Here is a 20,807-nt window from a genome sequence, read left to right on the forward strand (position 1 = left end):
ATCATGTAAACTGAATATGAATAGGTACAATGATTATTGATATCATGATTTATTAAGCGTGGCGTCAGAGTGATGGCTTTTGTATTTGACGTGGCGCCGAAAAGGTTAAAAGGCGACATCTAGTGAGCTAAAGTGTCAACTTCTTCACAACTATTAGTTATGAGGAGAGGGAATAATTGAAATAAAACGAGCAATTTAATATATAATAACTATTTATGTAAGTATATAAACATTACATCGATAAGAAAAAAATAATTCATTTACCTAACTCACAAAATGAAGGAAAATAATAATTAATAATAATATACCTTAAAAACAACATACAACCTCACGCTACACGTATTTTAATTTAATGATTAAATTAATAACCAATTTTAAATTATTATATTCTTTAAAAAAACATGCCGGTTGTCTGTCAACCGACATTTTGTCGAAATTCTATTTTTTTTTGTTTACACTAAGTTCACTTAACACTAATCTTTTATTCAACGCTGCATTTAAATTTACAATTTTTGGGTCCGTTTAGTGTAAATTTTGCTAAAAATTGATATATTATTTTTAATTTTTATTAATTTTTGACACAAAAAATTCTATCAAAAAATTAAATACACCACAATTACACATTCAAATTGATTTTATTTACAATTTGTATTATTTATCAATGAAATGGGCGTGTCCGAACTTCAGTCGAGATTCAAAATCGGTATCGATTTTTGAGGTATCGTATTTTTTTGGTATCACTAAAAGAACCCAAACTTGCGCAGAACTATGGACAGAGCAGACGCCCCAAAACTTAAAATCTACCTCTCCAAATCTATGAAATATTCTAATTTATACAGATTTCCATACACCCCAAGAAAAATATAATCCTATGCTACATCAATGAAGAGAGTGAAAAAAAAACTATTACAACACATCACTATCTCATGGTATAAAATTTCCATAAAAATTTCCACCCAAATCTCGAAGCTTAGTGCTCAAAAATGTGTTCAGGCAAGAACAAAAAATTTAAAAATTTCCGGTACCGATGTTGAACACATTTTTGAGCTGATCTAAGCGTCAATTACATCTAGATAATGCTGTTTATCGCGTGAGAAATATCGTAAAATCCATAATTTATATAACATGAATAAATGCTTGTTCTGGTGCGAGAGGAATTTTCTTTGATACCAATTTTTTAAACTTTTTTTTTTGTTTCAAGTATAAAATTCAGTCGCGCATCAAAACTTTTATTAATCAGAGACGTGACCATAAGTCGGCGTTATTGTTTAAATCACCTTTTTTAAACTGCGATGAATATTGTCATCAAATCGACCAAGAAAAAAATGTACTAAGTAAAACAAACAGCTATCTGGTATTGTGATATTTAGAGTGATGCTTTTTATTGAAACTTGGTGACACGTTTTTAATGGTAAATGCCTCAACCACGAATTTTGTAAATTGTATTTACTTTAAAAAGGATTTCAAATCTGCCACTTTTATTTACCACTTATTTTTTAATGTTATCCAGAGTTGGTTGGTTGTAGGGCAAGATATAACGGGACCCATAGAGGTACCTACTCTAAAAAACTTAAGAAATATGTTTGGATTTGGCTCAATAATTTAAAAGGTTTTTCAAATAATTATTACTGTACTTCTGTACAAAAAACTTCAATGGTTGAACTATACTCATTACAACAAAACAAACATTAGGGTGTGTATGGGAAAGCAAAAAAATGACTTCCCATACAAAGTTCGATAGCCAGCTATTGACATTGTGTGAGAAAGTATTTTTTGCGAATTGCTCTTTATTTTTAGTAGGTGAATATTTTGTTTATTTTTGGTACGTATTTGGTCTTATGAGTATAGTCGCCCACTTAAGTTTTTGTACTGTTAAAAATCGCGTTGCAAGTTACACAAAACTCTAATATTTAAATACGTCAAATTATTTTAAAGCCCTCGCTCACAGTTATGGTTGCATTTTTGTTCTTTATTTAGGGTCAGTTTTACCAGTTCCTGATAAAGTCTCAGATAGTTATCTGACAGATGAACAAAATTATAGAGGCTGCTGATTATGGTGACCTTTTCTGATAGATATCTCTATTTGATGCTTGTGAATACACAAATGTTCTAGTTTCTAGTTGTAGTTCATTTGACAGATATCCTTAGGGCTATCAGAGACTTATCAGCTGGTTAAAATGGTCCAGTGATTCAAACAACAACGCCGATACATCCAACGCAGACGCACCGAAATATCCCAAGATCTTAAGAATACAAAAAATACATAATCTAGGAACATTAAGAACTTAAAACAATATGTTAACGCTAAATAATTTATTTAACGAAAAATTACGAGGAAGAAAGTATTATTTGTTGATGTGATTATTACTATGAACGCAGTACAATGTAGTGCGTATGCTTAAATTATACTTATTTGAACTGTAGCACGCATGCGTAGTCTATATTTTAAAACTCATTAAAATGGATTATTAAAATTGTATAAGTTCTACCAGTGGTAGAGTCAAAACCTAAGGATTTTCAAATTTAATTAAATATTTGTACATAATTGTATAAATAATATTTTCGATGAAGTTGAAAACCTTTAGATTTTAATCAATTCATTAAAAAAATATAATAATATTGCAAAATATAATAAGAATAATATTGAAAAGAAATTGATTGATAAATTCCATTTTCTTTTATCTTGTACGCATTTTTAACTAAATTTGACAGATCTTTTTTTTAACAATCTGATTTAAAATAACAGATTAAAAAGATGCTTTAGGAAATATATTTCCTTCGTCAATTCAGTATAAATAACCATGCTACAGTCCACATAATCTTTATGTCTAGCTTTGAAACCACGTTTTAAAGACGTGCAAACGTCAAAATAACCTCAGTGCTTATGTAATATCAATACATACATACTTTATTCGATTTAAAAAATCTAAATAACTAAATATCATAGATAATACATAGAATATCACTAATTAAGTTTCTTTTTTTATCTCAACTATGTGCATAGGCCTTGTTTTGACTCTTGAGACAGAAGAAAAATAAATACATGAATAAGCGAGAAAAATTATAATAATGTTAAGTAGTCACCCAGGAATAACTCTGCAATGCGCTAGTATTTTTTTATCATGTCAGCTGTCAAATGTCATGACTGTAGTGATGCTCCACAGCCTTACAAGACTGTCATTAGTGGCAATTATGTCAAACCGGTTTAACTGTAGAAAATTGTAGGGGAGAGGGGGGCAGCTTTGGACAGGGGCAGCTTAGAACAAATGAATTTAAAAATCACTGGTTTAGGCTACAATGGTATAAATCATAATTTATATTGCCGGCACTGATGCGCATAGCCGTCACATCTAATTTTTAATATCTAACTGTAGGTTAACCGGCAAAAGTGGTTTTTTTGTTTTGGACTGCCAATTTCGCACTTTTTTATTTTGGTTCTAAGGTTTTTGTGGACGTAGTTTTATAAAATAGTGAGTGGTTTGTTTACTATATGGAAGTTTAAATAGTTTCAATGAAGATTTGATAAGAAATTGCGATATAAAAGTATGTTCCGTTATTAAATTTATGTTTTTTTCTGGAAATATACCCATGGGGCAGCTTTGAACGAAATGGTTGGGGCACCTTTGAACTTTATAAATTTTCTTTTTTAAGTGGTATTATGAAACCTTAAGTTTTCTAATACTTCGTAGAAGGTTTTTACATAAAAAATAAGCAGATTGCTTTACTGTGACAGATAAAATTTCAAGCTGGGTGAAGTCCGGGCAAAAGCTAGTTTTAGTAGTTGATTGATATTTTTTAAATTATGCAGTTTTGTCTTTGATGTGTCATTAAACAGAAAGTTTATTATTATTTAGTTAATTGATATATCTTATATTTACTTTTTTTTTAATATTATCCCTAAGTTTTGTGTTACTTTGTACAGAGTGATGTAAAATAAAATAAACATGTTAAATTGATCCCAAATGACACTGATCATTTAAAATTTTGTTTATTAATTATTTTAAAAATACACATTCATAAATATTCAGTTTTATTTCATTGAAAAAAATACTAATTCAAAACTGCCCCAGGCGTGTTCAAGGCTGCCCCGACTACGGGGCAGTTTTGAACGTTTACAGGTCTGTGAAAAAATCTAAATATCTTAATAAGCGTTCATGAATAAGTAAGAAGAACATCATTATTTTGTTGTGTGATAACCATGACCTCTATCTAGGAAGAAAAAATTAATGAAATCGTTCAAGTTTGGAAGATATTTAATAAAGTATGAAAATTGTTCAAAGCTGCCCCCCTCTCCCCTACATGAACAACTTAGAGCAATCAAACTACGCAACCATACACCAGGAAAGCATTAAATTAGGGCAAAAGCAAATTTATATTCAGGTTTGACAGCTCTAAACTGAATGAGTTACACTGACAGAACACAATTGCCACTAATGTTGACAGTTTTTTTGACGTTTTTCAGCGGGCAGTCACTTAGGTGCGTATTACAGAACGACGCCTAAACTCGATTTGATTCCAAGCATAGATTCGAGGCGTTTTGATTGCATGAATTTCAATATTTAGACCAGAATCTGACTGAGATTGGGTCGAATTTTGAGCGCGGTTTTGTAACACGGACCTTAGAGCCCAAAGGTGAACATTTGGCCTAAAAAAGTCCGCATGTAAGAACTTTTGAGAAAAATAAACTGTCGAATCGACAGTCTTTAGTAAGGCTGTAAGTGTTTTAACAGTGCAAAATAGCTCTAAATTGAAGAAAGATGATAGTTTTTTATTTGGTAGAAATTAAGAAATGCGATGGGAACCCATTTCTTTATACTAGACTTGCTTATCAGAATTAAATTGCACTGATTCGTTCAACAACACATTCTTTCGACATGACGTTTAACCGCTTGATCATTTAAGATGTTTCATTACAGATTTAGACCTATTAAATATTATTCTAGCTTGATTTATACTAATGATACCAGGGTTCGAAAATATCCGATATTTATTATAAATATCAAAATATCGGATATTTATGATATATATCGGATATATATCAACTTTGATATATATCAATTTTGTATGAAAGCCATACTATTATTTTATTGTATTATTCATGAATACTATTGCATAAGTGTTACATAAACATGTTTTTAATGTTTTTAAAACTTAAAATCAGAAAAATAAAGCAAAAACATAAAATTTCTTTGAAATACGGCAAAATGAACTAAAAAAATAAAAATCTTATGTCAAAAAGTACAAATACAGGAACAAATTTTAAAAGTTGATATATATCATTAAAACCGGCTTGATATATATCGGATATATATCCGATATATATCAAGATATATATCCCTTGATATATATCCTCGAACCCTGAATGATACATATGAATTAAAGGAACTTCAATTTGATTGGCACATAATTTCGAAAATAAGCTTTTTAAACTGTCCAAAGAGTCACAAACACACCAGAGGAAGAATGCGCGAAAACTATAAGTGTCTCTAAACAATAAATAACGTGCGAAAAAAGTCAAAGAATTTCTATTACAAAAAAAAGTTTAAAATAAATCCTCTTCAGATCGTTGGAAAACATAACGCGAGGCGGCGCCAACCCGCCAAAAACAAATTTTGAGATCACCAAAATACTTTAGACGAATTTCGATACCGAAAAAAATTGGTACCAATTTTTTCGGCAACAAAAATGATACCGAAAAAAATTGGTATCATTTTCTTGGCGAGCTGGCGGCCGACCATCGGGCGATTCACTGCATGAAGTAGTCCGGATGGTCTGGGTCTTTCTCGAATCGTTTCGCCTCCTCTTGCATGCTCTCTTTGATTTTCAAGATGGCCGCCGACTCGGTCTGGTCGTTTTGATCTCCGCCTGGGCCGCCGAAACCTTTCGGACAGCGTTTTCAAGCGCATTTAAACTAAAACTTAAATGAAAATCGTCGAGTCGTGGTCCGATTCGGTACTAGTTAAGAGTTTTAAAGTTTTTTGTTAATATAACCCGTCCCTCAAAACAAAACGTGTTTAATTATGTTGGACTAATTACATCGATATTATTTATTAAAAATTTTCCTTTATTCGCGAGTTTGTGGCCCGTTAGATCGCGGTTTAGCTCGATTTTTGTTTTATTTAATCTCAATCTCTTATGACGTTTTCAACTAAATAAAAATAATTTTATGCAGACACTGCCAAGAGGGGCGAGTCATATTACATCAATGGGGGTGTTATCTCACCGAATGCTAAACTAAACCACTACAGAAGCTTACAATTAAACTTAATCTCATTAAAAATATTTGCTCTAGTGCGGGAATCGAACCCGCATGCATACAACTATAGCTTAGCTAACAATGAGCAATAGAAACTTGGTTTCTTTCAATTTGTTCTTTAATTTCAATATATTTTAACGTCTAACCTAAGAAACAACAAAATTATTATAGGCAAGATTTGACAATAGTATTCTAAGCTTACAATTAATTTAAGTACATTATTATGAAATGTAATAAAAATACTCTGACTTCTATTTTTATTTTATAAAAAATCTCAAGCCCGATTCGTTAAAAAAATATTCAAAAAAATGTAATCGAAACATGAATGATACAGAAATTTAATGTTATGAAATCCATGGTGTGTTCCTAATAGGTTTTTAATGAAAAAAATAGTTAAAAAATGTTTTTAAAATTTATTTAGACCGATTTAACTGTATATTATCCAGGCTCGGCGAGCAAACGTTAACAATTTAATTCATATCGTTGTAACAAGTGTCGCCTACATATAAGATCTGGTTGTACCGTACTCACTTAAACTGTTGTAGTCACCCATTCCTGATCCGGAGTCTTCCCTGGGAGTCCCGGGGCCTCCGCCCCCCACGCCGCCCGGGGAAGACTTCATGCCGTCCACACCTCCTAATCCTGGGGGAAGTTTTAGAGCTGTTCAAGTTCTTGTATTAGTATTAAGCTTACTGTTATTGAAATTGAACTGGGCGCCATGTTGATTTATTGGTTTCGTTAAGCACAGAACAACAGTAACGTTAAGGTAATATTTTGTCTAAAAAAACAAAAAGAGATGCGACATATTTTTTCAATAAAATCATAATGGCGCTTAGTTCGAAATGTTATTTTAGTATAAGTTAGTCGGATTACGCGTAGTAATAGGAAGGGGGCAATTTATAAATTACAAATTATTTTGATTTTTTAATGACTATTAATTATATTGAGTCCAGTTTCACATACACTGAAAATGGTTTTCAACTTAAAGTTCTAAAAAAAACGGAACCCTATTAGATTCATAATAATAATTTAAAAAATACATTTATAATCTGCCCCCTTGAAGATAGTAAAATTAGAAAGCCATTGTAATATTTGACATGTGGATATAGTTTCGTTTCGCTTCATTCTCTAATAACTCGGTCAAAATGCATTCTTTTAAATCATAATGGGACATTTTGGGCACAACTATTTTTATGTAAGTAATAGCAATGACGTATTTTTTTATTTTGTGTTTTAGATAATGTCTGTCATGTTTTGTCCCATTTTCACACACACAAAATGTCCCACTATTTATATCTATTTGATTGCATTGATCTCATACAATTACATTTTTTATTTATTAAATTTTTGATGTTTATCATCATCATAACGTTTATTTAATGTTGTTTTCTAAAAAACCTATAATGTTGTTGAAAAAAATATATTAATTCAGCATAAACTTTTGAATACAATAAAAGGTTTTCTATGAGATCAATGTTTGTCACTTTTTTAGTTTGATAATAATTTTCCTGCTTTTTTATAGGTATAAATATTGTGTATAAATAATATTTATTACTTGACATAAGCAAACACGCTTTCAAAATAGTTTTTTAAGTAAATTATGTGAAATAGAGCAATGACACAATTAAAATTGCTTGTAGAACGCGTGATGTGCCTTATGTTAAGTAATGATAAGATAAATAACTAAATTGGTGGTGGCAGTGTGGGCATAAGTTCGTTTCAAAACGGAAAACATTAAACTGCTCAAAAATACACAGTTTAATACTTTCCTTGTTTTTCTAACAGTTTTCTTTATATCTAAGTTTAATATCCTAAGAAAAATATCAAAATTTCGGGCATTTTATTTCACACATAATTTGAGTTTTTTTAGTAAACAAGCATATTCTAAGCACTTTTTTTTAATTTTGTGCATTTCAATGATTATAGAGATGTACAATCAGACACTCGATTTTTTTATACCGAAAAAATTGGTATCGTTTGACCAAAACAATTATTTATTTATGATACCATAATTAGTCGTGTATTATGTCAACAAATCGTAACACCAACTAATGTGTTGAGTAGTTACGTTTATAAAACTGCGGGGTTACTATTTGGGTATTTAAATTCAACCGGTATCTTTTTTTTTTTTCAAAAGATTATTAGCAACAGACTACTAATAATTTTATTCACTTAACACCTTCAGCTAAGCTAAATATGCTTGTTTTCGGTGGGTTCACAACAATAGTCCCAACATTCAATCGGCAGCCGAAACCTTCGCTCACCGGTACCAAAAAAATTCGGTATCGACGTAAAAAAAAAGTCCAAAAAATGCCCGAGTGACATCGGTACCAAAAAAATTCGGTATCGACGTAAGAAAAAAAGCCCAAAAAATGCCCGAAACTTTGCCTGGCCGTAAAGCACCTTCACTGGCCGGCGGCTGAGGCAGATGCGGCGGCTGCGGGCCGTGTTCGCCGGCGAGCGGGAACTCGGCGCCGAGCGCGCCCGCGCCCACCGGCTTCATCAGCGTGTACATGTTGTCGCCGCCTGCCGCGAAGTGATACCGAGTTTTTGTAACTGGTATTTTTTTGCGTCACCTCACTAATGCTCGCTAGTTTGGGGTGTGGACGCTAGATAGTGCTACGTCTAGGGAGACCTGGTTTTTCTACAGTCGCCACGAAGTGATACCGAGTTTTTGTAACTGGTATTTTTTTTGCGTCACCTCACTAATGCTCGCTAGTTTGGGGTGTGGACGCTAGATGCTACGACTATGTATGATAGGGAGACCTGGTTTTTCTACAGTATACCGAGTTTTTGTAACTGGTATTTTTTTTGCGTCACCTCACTAATGCTCGCTAGTTTGGGGTGTGGACGCTAGATGCTACGTCTATGTATGATACGGAGACCTGTTTTTTCTACAGTATACCGAGTTTTTGTAACTGGTATATTTTTGCGTCACCTCACTACGCTCGCTAGTTTGGGGTGTGGACGCTAGATGCTACGTCTATGTATGATACGGAGACCTGTTTTTTCTACAGTATACCGAGTTTTTGTAACTGGTATTTTTTTTTGCGTCACCTCACTACGCTCGCTAGTTTGGGGTGTGGACGCTAGATGCTACGTCTATGTATGATACGGAGACCTGTTTTTTCTACAGTATACCGAGTTTTTGTAACTGGTATTTTTTTTTGCGTCACCTCACTACGCTCGCTAGTTTAGGGTGTGGACGCTAGATACTACGACTTATATGACAGGGTGACCTGGTTTTTCTATTTTCTACAGTCGCCACGAAGTGATACCGAGTTTTTGTAACTGGTATTTTTTTGCGTCACCTCACTACGCTCGCTAGTTAGAGGTGTGGACGGTAGATAGTGCTACATCTATGTATGATACGGAGACCTGGTTTTTCTACAGTAATACCGAGTTTTTGTAACTGGTATTTTTTTCGTTACCGCTCTAATGCTCGCTAGTTTTGGGGTGTGGACGCTAGATGCTACGTCAATGTATGATAGGGAGACCTGGTTTTTCTATTTTCTACAGTCGCCGCGAAGTGATACCGAGTTTTTGTAACTGGTATTTTTTTGGTTGCGTCACCCTTTACTACGGGCGCTAACGCTCGCTAGTTTGGGGTATGGATAGATAGTCCTACGTCTATGATAGGGCGACCAGGTTTTTCTGCACTCAATTGGTTTTTTTGAGATTTTTTCCACACTAATACAACATTAAATTTTTTTTTATAATGCGAGGAGGTATTTTAAAAATTGAATTGTGCTGTCCCAAAGACTTTAAGTGCTGTGTACGTTCCGTAATTATGGTAAAATGATGTAAAAAAAACTACTACTTAACTGTCTGCGCTGTCATGTAAAAATAAGCATTTTGATAGTAATGATTTTTCTTTTAAATTTCGCTCAGCGGTGAAGTCCAGCATTTCAGAAAATATGTTTATTTCGTTAACAAATCAATGATTAACAGAAATTAAAAAATAATAATCCAGGTCATTATCATTTTGAATACATTTTTCATTTAAAATCTAGCTAAGGGAGCATACATGGAAATTTTTGTATGTCTATTAACATCTTAGTTTTCTAACCGAAATCTACTTTCAATCAAAATTATTTGATAGTCGCTAATAATGAAAGATATCCGATGTAGGTATACTTTTTTTTAGTTTCCCAGCAACATAATGTAATAAGTTAAGATGTCATAGTTAGAAAACTAAAATAATGGTTACTTCTACTCACTTCATTACAACAAGTGACAATTTTATTTGTTTTGTTTTATTCAAAATATTTAAATGGTGTATTTTAAAATAAATGATTTTTATTAGTTTAATAAATCGCCACTTGTTGTAACTTAGCGAATCGAACTTAACATCTAACACAGAATGGATACAAACATAAAGAACAAAAATTTTACAACATAAAAGGAACATATAAAGCGTATACAGAAGTGACCCAAAGCGGACGAACCAAGGTTAAGCGAGAATGAAGCAAGCGAAACTAAAAAAGTAAGAAATAATCTTTGAAGGTATCTTTTTAAATAAACAACAAGTCACACCCCATAAATAGTTATGAAAAACAATATCACTGGTACCAATTAAAAAAACCGGTATCACTGATACCAATTTTTTAACGATTCGTTGAGGTGTGCGTAAAAAAATGTAAAACGACGCCAAAGGAAGTGCCACAGTCAAATACCTGGTTTTTAGTGATGTAAAGATAAGAACCTGTAAACTTCTGAATGTAAAGGTTAAATACTCGTTTAAGGTGTGCTGGGTTTAGTTCAAAGTGTTATTAACGGGACCAATAGCGACGGAGAGCGAAAACTGTACGGAATACATTGGGGGTACACAAAAATAACAATATTACATCCAATTTCCGCTGACAGACAGTTAACTTTGAAAGCGCGCTCGGATACCGATTATTTTTTTCGAAAGATACCTCAAAAAATCGGTATCCAAGCGTAACCCATCGCCACACCGCCACCCGAGTTACGATCTACACTCACCAGAGTTCGAAGAGTCTTGCGGGCTCGGCATGATCGGTGTGGGCGGACCGGGGGGCCCGTTACTGCCGGGCGGGGCCCCGTACGCGCCTGGGGAGCCCCCGCTGTAGTTGAGGGGCGCGGAGCCTCCGCCCCCGCCGGCGCCGCTGCCGCCGGCCCACGCGCCGCGGGGTCCCATTCCCATCGGTGGCATACCTGTTTTTTTTTTGGTTGGTTTAGTGGGCGGTACTTGTAATATTTTTGGATTTTTTTAAATATCTGTAGTTCAAAAGATTATTTTCGACATTATTAGCTATTAATCGCTGTTGGTTTCTTTAAATAAATAAATAGACAATGTTTTTACAATAAAACATTCCAATTAAATATAAAAACTTTATTTACTTTTAGTTTGTTTTTTGTCGATGTAAAAAAAAGTCTAGTACCTAAATACTTTTTCTGTTTTTTTAGGTTTCATTTAATGGTATGGTATTTTGATGTATTTTCAACCGACTTCAAAAAAGGAGGAGGTTCTCAATTCGACCCGTATGTTTTTTTTTTTTTCTATGTTTGTTACGCGATAACTCCGCCAATTATGAACCGATTTGAACAAATCTTTTTTCGGCGTATAGGTAATACCTCAAGGGTGGTCCCATTTAAATTTAATAATAGAAAAAACAACCCCCAAGGGTGGAAAATTGGGGATGAACTTTTTTATACGCAATATCTCCGCCGATTATAAATCAATTTGAACGATTATTTTTTTGTTGCATAGGTATTATCAAAAGGGTGGTTTCATGCGAATTTGAAGAAAATATTTCACCCCCAAGGGTGGAAAATTGGGGATGAACTTTTTTATACGCAATATTTTTAATTTTTAGTTTTTTTTGTGTTCACGCATTTGAAGTCGGTTTTATTTTTTTTAAAAGTTAATTATTCTTCTTTCAATGAGGTTGCAACAACTGCTGACATTCTGGTGTCAGAGTCAATGATCATCACCTATAGGTCTCTTAACTTGTATCTACTCGTATTGTAAAAATTAAGTAGGGAGGGAAGATTGCCGCTTGAGATATTTGCAGCAGGGTTTTACCGCATCCGTCATCTGTCACAGCGGCGATTAAACATCACGAGGTTTATCAGCAGCGGCATTTTGCCGCATTTTTTAAATTCCTTTAGCCATTTAAGCGGCATTATGCCGCGTCTTATATTTATTGCTGTAAATCTCATCTTGATTGAGGGGTCATGATCTAAGTAAATACTCTGGTACTCTCTCTATACTGAGAGCGAAGAGCATCATACGTCGAAGACAAGCGTACTGTGGTTAACCGTCGTTTGTCTCACTGAAGCAGTTATTTTATGAGACTGGTTATTTGCCGTGTCAGCTATTTGTAGCGTGCGTTTTGGCGTTTTGCCGCAATAGCGGCATTTTGCCGCCGCAGCGGCGTCCGGACTCATGGGCCCCATCCCTAATCAAGATTGTGGGGTGTCATATCATACGTCGAAGACAAGTGACAAAGCAAAACGATTCTCTAGTAGTTGTTTAAAGCGTTGGTTACTGGCACTGGGTTTTGCCGCATCATTTATTTGCGCTGTAAAGCGGGGTTTTACCACCGCGGGTTTTGGTGCAGCGGCATTTTGCTGCTTCATTTTGGCTCATGGGCCCGATATCGGAAGAAGTAACTACTCTAGTCTGAAAGCAACGTCGAGATTTTACTGCAGCGGCATTTTGCTCCTCTCACCTGGTCCTTGCAGCGGAGGGCCACGCAAGCTCGCTCATGGGCCCGATGCCGGGACGCGGCGGCGTCATGGTATAAGCACCTACTAGTCCCTAACCAAGGGCGTGGGATGTCATACGTCGAAGACAAGTGACTCCAAACAAAGTGATTCTCCGGTAGTATTTTAAAGCGATGGTAACAGGCACTGATGGGTTTTTTGACGCATTTGCGCTGTAAAGCGGGATTTTGTCTCTGCATGGCGTTATTTTGCCGTTTCAGGGTGTAGGCCGGGCCGCGGGGTATCATCCTAGAAATACCTAATCTACTTTCAAACCAGGAGCGTGGTTTGATGAAGCGGCGTTTTCAACCGACTTCAAAAAAGGAGGAGGTTCTCAATTCGACCCGTATGTTTTTTTTTTTTTTTTTTTTTTTTTTTTTTTTTTTTTCTATGTTTGTTACGCGATAACTCCGCCAATTATGAACCGATTTGAACAAATCTTTTTTCGGCGTATGGGTAATACCTCAAGGGTGGTCCCATTTAAATTTAATAATAAAAAAAACAACCCCCAAGGGTGGAAAATTGGGGATGAACTTTTTTATACGCAATATCTCCGCCGATTATATACCAATTTGAACGATTATTTTTTGTTGAATAGGTATTATCAAAAGGGTGGTTTCATGCGAATTTGAAGAAAATATTTCACCCCCAAGGGTGGAAAATTGGGGATGAACTTTTTTATACGCAATATCTCCGCCGATTATGAACCAATTTTTTTTGGTCTCAGTGTACTGCCTACCTTCAGTGGTAACATCAAGGTAATAATTAGTTAACTAAAAAGCAAGAAATAAGTAAATTTTTATAAAAAAAAATACAACCGACTCCAAAAAACCTACACTAAAACGTAGAAAAATAATTACTAATTAACTACCTACTTATTTATTAGGACGAATTATTAATATTTATGTAGGTATACCATGATTGATACTTTTGGAGTCGGTGCAGGCAAACTTTACATGTTTCATAATCTTGGCACCGACTCCAGAAGTATCAATCATGGTATACCTACATAAATATTAATAATTCGTCCTAATAAATAAGTAGGTAGTTAATTAGTAATTATTTTTCTACGTTTTAGTGTAGGTTTTTTGGAGTCGGTTTTATTTTTTTTTATAATGCAGTACCTAATCTAGTCCCTAACCAAGGGCGTGGAATATCATGGTTTTGCCGCCGCGGGTTTTGCTACAGCGGCATTTTGCTGCTTCAGGGCGGTATTATGTCGCTTCATGGCGCTATTTTGCCGCTTCAGGGCGGCATTTTGCCGCTTCAGAGCGGCATTTTGCCGCATCAATTTTTTTTAGCTGTTTATTTGAGCTGTAAATCTCCTCTCACCTGGTCCCTGCGGCGGAGACTCATGGGCCCGATGAGATCATCCTAAAAGTATCTAATCTACTTTTAAACCGAGGGCGCGGTTTTGATGAAGCGGCGTTTTGCCGCCACAAGCGGCATTTTGCTCCTCTCACCTGGTCCCTGCGGCGGAGGGCCGCGCATGCCCGCGGCGTAGGCGCCGGGGCTCATGGGCCCGATGCCGGGGCGCGGCGGCGTCATGCGCGGCCCGCCCAGCAGCCCCGCGGAGCCGGCGCCGCCGCCGCGCTCCATCGAGTTGCCCATCATGCCTTGACCTGGACAAAAAGATGATGAACATTCAAGTTAACATGTTCAACCTAAAAAGTATTTTCACGATATTTGCTGAGTGAGGGCGTTTTTCCACAGTGCAACCAACTTATTTTCGTATCCTGACATTTGCGCTAATCCACAAGTGCAAAAAGCTATTTGCGCGCACCGAAACTTTGCGCGAAGACAGTGCGAATGGAGTAATGGACGCTTGAGCGAAAAGTCACTATTTAATATTATTACTAATACTGTGTCAATAGTTATTTCAATTTCATACAAAAAAAAATTGACGATGTATTTCTGGGTTCTCAAGAAGAGATAGTTTCAAGCAATTGGTCCGCTATAATTGGCCCTCTTTCTGAATCGAGATTTTTAGTTTGAGCTTGATTTATCATGTATTTAATTTTCTCATAAATCAAATCACGAAAAACGTAACACATAGTTTGTCTACAAATTAAATCAAACATACCTGGAGGTCCGTTAAAATCGTTGCCCATTCCCATCCGGACCGCGCCCCTCGGGCCGCCGCCGGAGTACCACGGGCCTATGAACGGCTGGCCGGTGCCCATGAGCTGCGGCTGCGGCCCGTGCGGCGACGGCTGCGAGCCCGGATGCGGCGCCGGCGGCGACGGCCGCAGCGGCGAGTTCGGGAAGAAACCGGGCGGCATTCCGCCGCCGCCCATGCCTGGAACCACAAAAAAAATTAAAATAAAATCTTACTTCCTACTAATATTATAAATAAATGCAAAAGTTTGTGTGGATGTCTGGATGTTTGTTACTCTTTCACGCAAAAACTACTGAACGGATTTTGTTGAAACTTTTCAGTATTATTGTTTATAACCCAGATTAACATTTATAGGCTATAATTTATGACGATATGTGACAAACGAACTTTTAATAAATAAATAAGACGTGGGTAAAAAGCGCCATCTATCGTCATTAGTTAAAATCAATAGCCAAAAAATTTTGACGTTCGTAAATATTCATGCGGGGGAAGCCGTTAAACGCCATCTATCAACATCATTAGTAATTAAACGAGGTCCACGCGAACAAAGTCGCGGGCGGCCGCTAATAATAACATAAAATAGTTTACTCAGTACATAGGCCCTCTCCAGGGCACTCATACACGTCCCAAATATAACTCGCCCTACCATCACTTCGGGACAACATATGGGCTGATGCCGAAAAGAGATGGAAGAAACTGTAAATGTACGTTTCTTGAGCTTAGCATTTCGCAGACTGGCACCGACTCCGAGAATATCAATTATGGTCATAATAATTGTTCTAATTAAATAATTAATAATGTAAAATAAATATTTTTTTAATTTTTTGGAGTCAGTTTAAAGTTAAAGTCGGTTTTTTTAAGCGCAGTATGATCTCCAAATATTAACGGATAACACTGGGGAACAGTCATTTTGCGGCATGGTAGTTTAGAGTCAATTCTGTATGCGACTAGTGTGCTGAATACTAGAAAAATATTAGATTTGTCAAATTGACTCTAGATCTTGAGATAAATACTATTAACTATTTATATGAAAAAACATCAATAAAAATACCAATTTGTATAAAAAAAAATATTTACACTAAGATCCTATTTAAGAACGATTTAAAAATTAAAAATATATTTGCTTTTCATCAAATAATAGAAAAAAAAACTACAAAAAGCTTTTTCTGTAAGCTTTTATGTTATGGTTTTGGTCAGGAAAATTCCATAATTATGGCAATAGTAATCAGCCATCATCTGGCGGTCCCATTGACCGTGAATATCATTCTTCCACTATCCTGATGTTCTGGTAGAACCGTTCTGCTTATTTCTCACTGTAATCACCCAGATTATGGGAGAACCTGTCCAAATGGTTATTGTAAAAAAAATAATTTAATACTCAAATTAGCTCCTTATGTGTAAATTTTTTAAAACAATTTAGCAACCAATTCTGGTGCTCTATGACTCCTCAAATATTGTTTGACTATTAAAACAAAGCTTAGCCATGCTTCAGATTCAATTTGTGTTATGTGGTTTACAAATACAGTGTCTTTTATAAGAGTACGGATTTGCGGTCAATCAAATATATTTTTTTCATATTCAAACGGAGGTTTCAGGAGGTAAAGGACTTTAATTTGGCTGACTTTTGATCATTTTAGTGATTAGAAAGCTCAGTTCATATCTTTGGCCTTCCAAATTGAAGTCCTTTACGTCTAGCTTGGCTCCAGTATGGCAAAGAGTTTTTTATCACAACCTCCGTGATCTTATTTCTTTGCTTTTGTAAGTTTACAAGCCAAATATTAACAAAAACTGTTGGGGTTGTAAACGCAAAGCTTTCATAATGAACTCATATTTTTTGAGACAAAAAGCTCTTTAAAAATTAATTTGTAAGACATAAACTGATAATTTCAAGGTCTAGTAGCTGATTAATAAATTGTTGTAACTACAACTACACTAATACATGAGTAGAAAATAAACTTAGTGGGGTATAATCAAATTAATATAAGTTTAGGGTGGGTCGTTTAATTTTTTTCATTGATTTCTTGCGTCTTGTTTATCTCAAGAACCAGAGTCAATCCAAAGAAAGTAAATGCACACCATTTATGTCTAATACACGTGTTGACAAAAACCATTAACAAAATAGATGCCGCAGATTTTTTTATTTTTTTTGTTCCGCAGTGTAATTCATATAATAATTGTAAAACATAAAGAATGTGTGGAGCTCCTAATAATTTGATGTTGGTGTCACTAAGTCATCAGTAAAATTATCCATCCATTTAACAGTGATATTCCTTTTTAGTATATCTGTAAGTTCTTTTCAAATACCACTTTGGGATATGGACAGATACTAAGAAGAAGCATTATTTCCATTAATAACACTACTCATCTCCATTTAACCAACAATACTCAATAGTGACTGAGTTTCTTGCGCTGCTTCTTCTCAGCACTGGCCCATTTATTGTCCCGAAGCAGTGGTAAAGTTAATACTGGGACGTATAAGTGCTTTTTAAAAGCCTATTTGCAAAAAATTATCGAGTTTTAGTTTTCATTGCAGTTTTACTGCATTAGTAGCTGGCACTCTATTAATTATACAAACTTTACCAAGCTTTGGTATCTTATGAGAATATTAGTTAAATTACAACACATGACAACTTTAGTAATTCCTTCACAAAACCTACATATTAATTAAGTAATAAATTGAGCTTAAAAACTTGGTGTCAGCTAAAAATAGAAAACTAACCTATTCGTAAATAACTATGATAACTAACTAAACATAACTAAACCTAAATATCATAAATGTATCAACTGCTATGATCCTACAGCGACATGCTAGCTGTAAGGAATAGGGTTCAGTTGAATTGCTTTAGCAAGGTAACAAATTGTAATTATCATATTGAGAATGGATAACACAGAGTGCCCTTGCATATTCCTAAAAAACTTCAATGATGATTTTCAGAGTGGCGTAGTGTTAGTACAATATACTAATTTACAGCTAGATTGGTGACCTAGATGTTTAATTTCAATGTTTGGAGAGATAAGCAAGCTTACTGCCTGAATACTTTCCAATTACATTTCAAATTGAGGTGAAAACTAACAGCACACCATTTGCTTTAGATCTCCAGTCAATACTTCAGAGATATACTGTTTACATCGTTCCTTTCAGGCCAAAACCGCGTTCTTATATTTACATAGCACGATACGTACAGGCATGGCCTAGAAACGGTAGGTCGTAAAAACTCACAAATAACGCCGCGTAACTGGGTTGAATGGTACGTACCGTCGTTCGGAGGCGCAGGGCCTGCGTTGTGACCGATTCCGTTGACTCCATAGCCAGAATTGACAAAGCCGTAGTCGTGAAATGCTTTAGCTTCTGATGAGTGTTCGCACGTATCTCTACGCTCGGGAGCCGCACAGTACAGGTCCCAAAATACACACCACCACGAATGTAGGAACCCTGGCGGCTCCCCGAGCGTTATATTCTTCTCCCATCGGATTTCTGAGAGGAACGTCTGTGCGGCTTTGGTGGCGCCGACATGAAGCAGGTACTCATACACATACAGCGCCAACTTTTCACGAGCCTGAGCGTCCGAAGGCACCGTAGAGCCTTTGCCCTTGGCATACATATCGACTGGAAGCCGACTTTTATGATAAAATTGTTTATTATTTACATTAACGCTTTATATCAATAAATTCAACTTCACAAAATGTCATTGATCGATGGCGACATTTGGCGTCTGTGGCATAGAGAAATGAGTTTGTTCTCGTAAACATAGAACTGTCATAAATGTTACTCTATGGCCACCATAGACTAGTTAAGGCTCATATAGACGATTGATTACAATTGATTATTTCAATCACATCATTTTAAATCTGGGGGCACGGCAGTGCCCCCGCCAAGTCGAGCGCGAAGCAAACACTGCCGTACCATCCTTTACTGGAACCATTTCGCCGCATTTTCAGGCCCCTATTTGAGAACCTCTGGATAAGACCAGAACGCAGAAATTTTCGTCATCTAGTAAGCTATAATCACGTACTTAAAATCCAAAATTTCAAGTCTGTTGGTCATTTAGTTCCGAAGTTAAGCGAAAGCAAAGTTTCGCATTTACGACACTCACTCACTGATAATCATCAAAATAGAACTAGTACTTCCCATAAACTCAGAGAGCTGAAATTTGGTACAGAGTTAGGGTTTAATGGCCACATAAAGGGAAAACTATAAAAACTAGGAAAATCGAAGATCTGGAGTAACACCACATTCATAATAAATACTACTCCGGCACCGTGGTATTCGCCTGTATCGCTCACCGCTAGATGGCGCTAGCACTAGCAAGCGATGTCCAGATTTTTTTCCTTTCTAGAGCCCCCCGTCGATTAAGTTGAATGTTGTGTAATTTGCATTTCGTTGATTTCGTTTATTATATTGTAAGGTTGGATTACTAATGTTTGGCCAAAAAACGTTTCCCAAATTATCACATCGCAAACAACGTTTCGCAAATTTTCATTTGGCAAAACAACTTATAGCAAACTTTTAATTCGCAAATGCCGTTTTTGGCATATTATTGTTTAGCAAATTATTGTTTGGCAAAGTATGTTTTGGCAAATGTTTCATTTGGCAAAAATATTTCACGATACATTTTTTACAAAACAATTTGATTGGTGCATAGAATGGAATACAAATTAACTTGTGGTTATTATTTTGTTTAGTGGGTAGTTAATATAAAATTTGTTCTAAATTAATTTTCATATTTCATTCTTTTTATCGAAATTTCCAAATGATTCATTAACAATAGAGGTGATTCTAGCGCTCGGCGGCCGCTGCCGCGGCACGCTTCGCTCGCCTTCGCGCGTTAAGGGTCACTGTTCTAACCTAACCTACTACTTTATGCAATACCTACTTTCTGCAACCATACTATTTTCTGCAATCTCTTTGTTATACATAAAATTCTTGTGAAAACCATGATCATCTGCCTTATGCTTTGATTTGTGGGGTAACGGTGGGTAAGTATGTGAAGTGTCAATTTGACCAAACAAATTATTTGGGATATAATATTTGGCAAAATAAAACATTTGCTATATAAACATTTGCCAAGTAAAATTTGGCCAAATGATAATTTGACCAAATGAATTAGTTGCGAAAAGTACAGTTGCTAAAAGTTCATTTGGGAAATGAAACTTTGGCGATAAGTTGTTTGCGAAGTGAAATTTGGCGAAAAGTAATTTGGCCAAACGGAAGGATACCTGTAAGGTTCGCTAAGGTTATGTTATTAAAACAATTCTGATTCGTTGTCCATTTTAAAGGTCGTTGAGTTTATTTGTGTTTAATATCGTAAAAAATGTCGATAAAACGACGACGTTAAATAATTTTGCCACTTTCTACAAAAAGAAGTGAAATCCCACCAAAAACATTCTGTAAAAAAACTAGCCAAGTCTCGATGGAGCTGCTTGTTTATCTCTAAAAAGTAATGAAATCTAGACAAAGTCGTGCCAAGTCTATGGTTCCTTACTGCGATTTCTTTATTATTATAGTTAATGTTGTGTGACTTGGCCGTTGAAGGGTACAAAACCAGGTAATCCATGACACCATTGCACCAATCTGTCGCCAGAACCGCTACCCATTGGCGATGGAAAATTGCCACTTGGAAAACGTTGATTCAATAACCAGTCAATTGTAGGCTTAATAAAGCTGTGTATTTCAATAATACTTATTGTACATTATGATTA

General features: G+C 35.6%; 1 protein-coding gene and 1 non-coding gene across 4 annotated transcripts; both read right to left on the minus strand.

The window, feature by feature from the left end:
* Positions 1-5,367: 5,367 nt before the first annotated feature.
* LOC135086059 (single-stranded DNA-binding protein 4) lies at positions 5,368-18,817 on the minus strand. Of its 3 annotated transcripts, none has more exons than XM_063980823.1 (7): positions 18,364-18,817; positions 15,072-15,287; positions 14,452-14,610; positions 11,243-11,434; positions 8,660-8,782; positions 6,788-6,898; positions 5,368-5,880 (listed from the first exon to the last, which is right to left on the minus strand). In XM_063980823.1, the coding sequence occupies exons 1-7, from the start codon at positions 18,707-18,709 to the stop codon at positions 5,747-5,749; spliced, it is 1,281 nt and encodes a 426-aa protein (XP_063836893.1). In that variant the 5' UTR covers positions 18,710-18,817; the 3' UTR covers positions 5,368-5,746. The 3 variants fall into 3 exon arrangements, with proteins under 3 accessions (XP_063836893.1, XP_063836892.1, XP_063836894.1); XM_063980822.1 differs by having other exon boundaries at positions 6,788-6,916; XM_063980824.1 differs by lacking the exon at positions 8,660-8,782.
* LOC135086244 (small nucleolar RNA psi18S-841/snoR66) lies at positions 17,880-18,010 on the minus strand. Its single transcript, XR_010260342.1, has one exon. It is a non-coding gene; the product is annotated as a small nucleolar RNA psi18S-841/snoR66 (small nucleolar RNA).
* Positions 18,818-20,807: the final 1,990 nt, after the last annotated feature.

The sequence above is a fragment of the Ostrinia nubilalis genome, chromosome 30 (assembly GCF_963855985.1).
Source record: "Ostrinia nubilalis chromosome 30, ilOstNubi1.1, whole genome shotgun sequence".
Taxonomy (NCBI): domain Eukaryota; kingdom Metazoa; phylum Arthropoda; class Insecta; order Lepidoptera; family Crambidae; genus Ostrinia; species Ostrinia nubilalis.

What these genes read in the sequence shown, in the direction of transcription:
- LOC135086059 (XM_063980822.1), bottom strand. Translation starts at nt 18,709, where the DNA reads ATGTATGCCAAGGGCAAAGGCTCTACGGTGCCTTCGGACGCTCAGGCT. An exon ending in CCCTGCGCCTCCGAACGACG is followed by an intron (nt 15,288 to 18,363) that starts GTACGTACCATT and finishes TTGTGGTTCCAG; the next exon opens with GCATGGGCGGCGGCGGAATG. An exon ending in GGGTGACTACAACAGTTTAA is followed by an intron (nt 5,881 to 6,787) that starts GTGAGTACGGTA and finishes GCTGTCCGAAAG; the next exon opens with GTTTCGGCGGCCCAGGCGGA.